Here is a 7,024-nt window from a genome sequence, read left to right as displayed (position 1 = left end):
CCTGGGAGTCCACCAAGCTGTTGCAGGAGTCATCGCAGGCACCATCGCAGGCCTCGTGAAGGCATTACATGCGTTTGTGTGAAGATTGAAAACATCCCAGCCACATTTGCGTGTGAATGGGGATGCTGAATTTCATGGCATAACCAAACACTCATCAACTGCTGCCTGGTGTCTCTTGGCTTTTCTTCCAAAGCCTCTAAGCTCGTCCACTCTCAGAAAAAAGAGGTGGATTAGTGTCCTGCAGGCCCTGGGCTGTGTAGCTCCTGCCCAGTGCTCGCGAGCAGCCCCTTTGGGGCTAAACATGTTCTTCCCACCTTCCCCATGGTGATGGCACTTGTCTATCCTTGCTTGGCTGCTGCCTGGCTCCCCCGTGCTACAATCCCGACCGCCTCCCTGGTCCCCGAGTCCCTTGGCCACCCCAGCAGCTTGGTGCTCGGTTTGCATAACCAGCAAAGCTTATTCTAAATCCTGCTAAGTCAGCCTGGGTGGTGGCAGGGAGCTGGCGGGTGACAGGGAGCTCTAGGGAGCAAAGCCCACGTCCTCCCCATTTTCCACAGGGCAGATGTCAAGTCTGGGGCGGGGGCATATGTGTGCATGCACTGCCATGCCACGAGGAGAGGGAGGAGCGACAGTCAAACTCCTCGAGCTACAGCCCTCCGATCCTACACACACAGGGTGATGTTTGCTCCCCCAGATCCTTGGCCCTGCTCTGCCTCAAGAGCCGGTGTGGAATTGCTCCTCTCCGCACACATATACTTGCATGTGTCCCAGCCAAGCAGAAGGGTCTTAGTCATGTGTGTGGGCAGGCATGTGTGCGTGTGTCCTGAGTGCCTGTCTCTCCGTGTTGGGTTTGACTCTAACTTTGATCCTGGGTTTGTTTTCTAACTGCCTGTGTCCTGCCTCTCCCCAATTCTCCCTGCCCCACTCTGTCCCCCGCGCTCCCTCCCTGCAGGTTTTACTGGGACCTCATCATGCTGCTCCTGATGGTGGGGAATTTGATCATCCTGCCTGTGGGCATCACCTTCTTCAAGGATGAGAACACCCCTCCCTGGATCGTTTTCAATGTGCTTTCGGACACTTTCTTCTTGGCTGACCTGGTGCTGAACTTCCGGACAGGCATTGTGGTGGAGGACAACACGGAGATCATCCTTGACCCTCACACCATCAAAATGAAGTACTTGAAGAGCTGGTTCCTGGTTGACTTCATCTCTTCCATCCCAGTTGACTACATCTTCCTCATTGTTGACTTGGAGACCCAGGTGGATTCTGATGTCTACAAGACAGCCCGGGCCTTGCGCATCGTCCGCTTCACCAAGATCCTCAGCCTGCTGCGCCTGCTGCGCCTCTCGCGCCTCATCCGCTACATCCACCAGTGGGAGGAGGTTAGAACCCCTTGGGGGTCCAAGGCCCCTGGTCAGTGTCTTGGGCCAGGTCAGGGATCCCTGGCTGTGGGGTAGGGCTGGCTGGAGGGCAGGGGTTCAGAGGGCTGTTCTGGGAAAAGAATTTCTCTGTAGCTCCACTCCTGCCTCTTCCCCAGATCTTCCATATGACATACGACCTGGCCAGTGCTGTGGTGAGGATCTTCAACCTCATCGGCATGATGCTGCTGCTGTGTCACTGGGACGGCTGCCTCCAGTTCCTGGTGCCCATGCTGCAAGACTTCCCCGAGGACTGCTGGGTCTCCATGAACCATATGGTGGTGAGTGCCCCGGGCGGGGGCGATACTGGCCATGCATCTACCGGGTGGGGGGGAGGAGAGGATTTGGTTACACATCTCCTACTCTAAGGCTGGAGCTGCCTGGATCCACGTGCTGCGGAGCAGCGTCTCTCTGGTCACAGCCCTGCAACAGCAGTGAGATGTGGTAGAGGGAATCTCTGCATCACCTTCCCATCTCAGCCCACTTTGGCTGTTGCTGGAGTCAGAGCAGCCAGGGGAGTCCCTCGTGCCCTGCCAGGAGGGAACAGGGCAGTGGGGCTCCTGTCTCCTCCCCCAAGCCCAGGCTCAGGGCTTTGCACAGTCCCCAATGCCTCCTTCCGGAGCAGAGCTCTGCCCTTTGGGCTTGGACACATCAGAAACCTTTTCGTCGCTGGGGCTCTGGACTCCCTGGCTCTGGGGAGGGGGGACTGGAGGGTTCAGCCCAGCAGCTCCTTCCGACAGACCCCCCAGCGCCGCTGTTCCCTCGTCTGCAGAACGACTCCTGGGGGAAGCAGTACTCGCACGCCCTGTTCAAGGCCATGAGCCACATGCTCTGCATCGGCTACGGCCAGCAGGCGCCCGAGGGCATGACCGACGTCTGGCTCACGATGCTGAGCATGATCGTGGGGGCCACCTGCTATGCCATGTTCATCGGCCACGCCACCGCCCTCATCCAGTCGCTGGACTCATCCCGGCGCCAGTACCAGGAAAAGGTCAGCGGGGTGGGGTAGTGAGTGCCTGAGTACTGGGGGAAGACGCCCTGGCACGAGCGGGTCCAGCTCCAAAACCTGCTCAGCACGGGCTGCCCTGCCCTGCAGGTTCCTGCCCTGATCTCTGCCCTTGCCACTCACCTGGGGGGTGTGGGATTGGGGTCAGGCTGCCCGTGTGGATAGAAACGCCCCATTCACAATGTTGGGGTTCACCCTAGCATAGTGAGGCCCCCATCCTTGCCTCTGCCCTGGGACCCTCTGCACCCTGAGTGCACGGGGGTCCCGTCCTCCGCCTTGGAGGTGGCCTTTGGAACAGGGCCCTGGAGCAGGGGTGGCTGGATCCCAGCTCTGGCAGCAGCTGCTTCTCACTGCCAAGGAGAGGGAAAGCGTTGGCTGGCAGCGCCACCGGCCTCTGGCACGGTGCAGCTTGTTTCAGCGCAGCTCCATGTGGCTCTGCTTTGTCCCCACAGTACAAGCAAGTGGAGCAGTACATGTCATTCCACAAGCTGCCTGGGGCTCTGGGGAGCGGGGACTGGCGGGGTCCGCCCAGCAGCCCCTCCCGACAGACCCCCCCAGCGCCGCTGTTCCCTCGTCTGCAGAACGACTCCTGGGGGAAGCAGTACTCGCACGCCCTGTTCAAGGCCATGAGCCACATGCTCTGCATCGGCTACGGCCAGCAGGCGCCCGAGGGCATGACCGACGTCTGGCTCACGATGCTGAGCATGATCGTGGGGGCCACCTGCTATGCCATGTTCATCGGCCACGCCACCGCCCTCATCCAGTCGCTGGACTCATCCCGGCGCCAGTACCAGGAAAAGGTCAGCGGGGTGGGGTAGTGAGTGCCTGAGTACTGGGGGAAGACGCCCTGGCACGAGCGGGTCCAGCTCCAAAACCTGCTCAGCACGGGCTGCCCTGCCCTGCAGGTTCCTGCCCTGATCTCTGCCCTTGCCACTCACCTGGGGGGTGTGGGATTGGGGTCAGGCTGCCCGTGTGGATAGAAACGCCCCATTCACAATGTTGGGGTTCACCCTAGCATAGTGAGGCCCCCATCCTTGCCTCTGCCCTGGGACCCTCTGCACCCTGAGTGCACGGGGGTCCCGTCCTCCGCCTTGGAGGTGGCCTTTGGAACAGGGCCCTGGAGCAGGGGTGGCTGGATCCCAGCTCTGGCAGCAGCTGCTTCTCACTGCCAAGGAGAGGGAAAGCGTTGGCTGGCAGCGCCACCGGCCTCTGGCACGGTGCAGCTTGTTTCAGCGCAGCTCCATGTGGCTCTGCTTTGTCCCCACAGTACAAGCAAGTGGAGCAGTACATGTCATTCCACAAGCTGCCTGGGGACACGCGCCAGCGGATCCATGAATACTACGAGCACCGCTACCAGGGCAAGATGTTCGATGAGGAGAATATCCTGGGGGAGCTCAGTGAGCCGCTCAAAGAGGTATGGGCAGGCACCCCAGGTGCTGGTGACTTGGGGGATGGGAGCCGGTGCTTGCTGGGGTCAGGCTCAGTGATGTCGCCACTGACCTGCTCCTCACTCCACAGGAGATCATCAACTTCAACTGCCGCAACCTGGTGGCCAACATGCCCCTGTTTGCCAATGCAGACCCCAACTTTGTGACAGCCATGTTGACCAAGCTGCGCTTTGAGGTCTTCCAGCCCGGGGACTTCATCATCCGCGAGGGCACCGTGGGCAAAAAGATGTACTTCATCCAGCACGGGGTGGTCAGCATCCTCACCAAGGGCAACAAGGAGACAAAGCTGTCTGATGGCTCCTACTTTGGGGGTGAGGCTGGGCTGGGGGACCTGGAGAGCAGAGGAGAGTGAGAGCTGCCAGGGGGCAGGAGCTGGGGCAGCCCTGATGTTTCTGCCTGCTGCACCCTCTGCCCATTCCCTCTTGCCCAGTGCCAAAAGCTTGGCATCCACCTCACACTGGGCTCTGGGGCTCAGAAGTCCACCACCCTTGTTCTTATGGGGTACCTTGTCCAGCAGATTGAATCAGAGGGACTGGCAGTCAGAGCCCTGAATTCTGGCTGGCTTGGGCAGAGGGGGAATCCACCCACCCCACCTCTGGCCGGAGAGGAGGGTGGTTTAGAGCAGAGCACCTGAGCCAGTTTATAGGCTACAAGCACAGGTTTGGGAGAGAAACAGGCCAGGTGACCACAGCAGCTGTGCCCAGGGATGTCTCCATGGCCTGGGGAGGGAGGAAGAGGCTGTGCCTGGCTGAGGGCACAGCTGTGGCTGTCCAAACTCCTGGGTCTGTCTCTCCTCCTGAGTTGTGCTCTGTTTCTGTGCAGGGTGTGGGAGTGCTGGCCAGTCCTGTCCCCGCTCTGGCTGCCATTATCTGGGGAGACTGGTGGGAAGGGGACGGATGGCTGCGTCATCCTGACACCCAAACCTGTCTCCCTGCAGAAATCTGCCTGCTGACGCGGGGCAGGCGGACAGCCAGCGTGCGAGCTGACACCTACTGCCGCCTCTACTCGTTGTCGGTGGATAATTTCAATGAGGTGCTGGAGGAGTATCCCATGATGCGCAGGGCCTTTGAGACCGTGGCCATGGACCGGCTGGACCGCATAGGTGAGGAGCAGCCCCTGAGCCCAGCACAGCCGCCTCTGCGCCTGCTCCCAGGGGTCATGGCACCCCAGCCCCATGGGTGACAGCATCACGGACCCCATGGATCATGGCACCCCAGCCCCATAGGTCCCCAGCAATGAGAATGAGGGGGAGCACAGGGAAGGTGCCTGCCTCCAGGATCCTTCTCTCCTCCCAGGCAAGATACAGGCAATGCCATAGGACAGGCTTCCCAGGGGGACTGTCACCCCCCCACACACATATTTGCACTGTCTGGCGTTGGCCAGTTGCTCGTCCTCGCCCCCCCTCACCTGCGGAGGGCAAGCAGGACCACAGCCCACAGCCCACAGCCTGGAGCCTTTGGAGTCAGGACTTCCCTGTTTTGTCCCTGCTTCTCCCTCTGCCCCAGCCTGGAACCTCCCCAGAATCTTGCTTCCCTTCAGCACACCGATGAGGTTTTACTGTCCCTTCCCCACTGCCACCCTGCCCTCCATGGTGTCCCCGAGAGCCAGCGCTCCCAGGGTCGGTGACACTGCTGCCTCCCACCCAGGGAAGAAGAACTCCATCTTGCTCCGCAAGCGAGCCGAGCACAGTGCAGGGCCCATGAACAACGAGATGATCCAGCAGATCGTGAAGCACGACCAGGACATGGCCCACAACATCCAGGACCTGCAGCAGATGGCAATGGGCCGGGAGCTGAGCGGCAAGCCGGTGATCTGGGAGCCACTGGTGCACGCACCCCTGCAGACAGCCGCCGCCACCACCAACGTGGCCATTGCCTTGACTCACCAGCACAGCCTGCAGGCTCACATCTTCCTGCCACCCTCCTCCATCTCCAGCCCGCTCTCACCTGAGGCCACCCTGCTCACGAAGCAGGTGCGCAGGTCCCAGCCCAGCCTGGGGGGCTCCCGGCCCTCCTCTGTGAGCTCCCCGTCAGGGGTGCAGTCCCACCTCCAGACGCCCGCCGCCGGTTCACCTTCCTCCCCCATGGTCCAGTCCCAGGCGCCCCTGGAGAGTGGGGACCAGAGACCAAGCCACGGGGTGCAGCCCCTGCCGCGTGCGGCACAGAAGGGGGAGCTGCCGGCAGCAGCCAAGCAGCCCCCGGCCGGCTCCCAGCCCCAGCTCTCCAAGTCCCGGGGCACCTCGGTCTCCACCTCGCTGCTGCAGCAGGCAGCGAGGGCTTCGTCCCCCAGCTCGGAGCAGGCGCTGCCGGCGGGGAGAACGCTCCACTACAGCCTGTCCCGAGCCACTGGCTCCCACATCTCTCTTCTGATGCAGCCCCAGCAGCTGGTGAAGCACAGGAGCATCCAGGGCCTGCCTGTGGGGCGGCTCACCCAGGACGTCCGGCTCCTCTCCGCCTCCCAGCCCTCCCTTCCCAATAAAGTGGCCCAGCAAGTCGACGGGAGCTCCTTGCAGCAGGGCAGGAAATCCGCAGGGAACCTGGCCCGCAGATCCTCTCCCTCGGTAGCCGGACTCCTCGCCAAGCCATGTCCGGGGATCCCAGGCCAGCCAGCACACCCACAGCAGATGCCTTCAGGATCGCTGGCTCAACCCAGCCGCTCCGTGGTGGGAGCATCCACCCCACAGTCCCCGGTCTCCGCATCCCGGCAGGCAGCAGGTCCCTCCCGCAAAGGGTCCGTGGCCTTCAGCCCCGAGGTGGAAACAGGGAAGCCCAAACTCCCATCCAACATGTGAGCCCCCGGCACCACCCATGTGCACAGGCAGGAGGGACCCGGGCATCCCGGCGGCACCTGCGGCAGGAGAGCAGAGGCGGCAGGAGAGGCAGAGCACGTGGCGAAGGCCCCCAGCCCCGGCTGTGTCAGAGGGAAGATGAGGTGAGAGGCAGCGCCCGGGGACACGAACTGGCTGCTATGGGCATGGGGGCACAGCAGGGACGGGTGTGGGGCAACTCCAGAGCTGGCCCGGCTGGATGAGGAGGGGGCTCTGCTGACTGCCCCAAGGGGGGGACCCTGCCTGGGCTCTCTCCTCCCTGCTCCATCACCATCTGTCCTGAGTCCTGCCCTCCTGGAGGCAGCAGGATGGGTCAGAGCCCTCG

At 62.1% G+C, this 7,024-nt stretch overlaps 1 protein-coding gene across 1 annotated transcript; it reads left to right on the top strand.

Annotated features, from left to right (window-relative positions):
* Nucleotides 1–959: 959 nt before the first annotated feature.
* On the top strand, nucleotides 960–6,663 carry HCN3 (hyperpolarization activated cyclic nucleotide gated potassium channel 3). Its single transcript, XM_019470796.1, has 7 exons — nucleotides 960–1,382; nucleotides 1,538–1,699; nucleotides 2,191–2,409; nucleotides 3,692–3,838; nucleotides 3,943–4,183; nucleotides 4,810–4,974; nucleotides 5,519–6,663. Exons 1-7 carry the CDS (start codon nucleotides 972–974, stop codon nucleotides 6,661–6,663), a joined length of 2,490 nt encoding a protein of 829 aa, XP_019326341.1. The 5' UTR covers nucleotides 960–971.
* Nucleotides 6,664–7,024: the final 361 nt, after the last annotated feature.

This window comes from Aptenodytes forsteri, unplaced genomic scaffold (assembly GCF_000699145.1).
Source record: "Aptenodytes forsteri isolate BGI_AS27 unplaced genomic scaffold, ASM69914v1 Scaffold624, whole genome shotgun sequence".
Classification (NCBI taxonomy): Eukaryota; Metazoa; Chordata; class Aves; order Sphenisciformes; family Spheniscidae; genus Aptenodytes; species Aptenodytes forsteri.
This window is presented reverse-complemented; position numbering and strand designations above follow the sequence as displayed.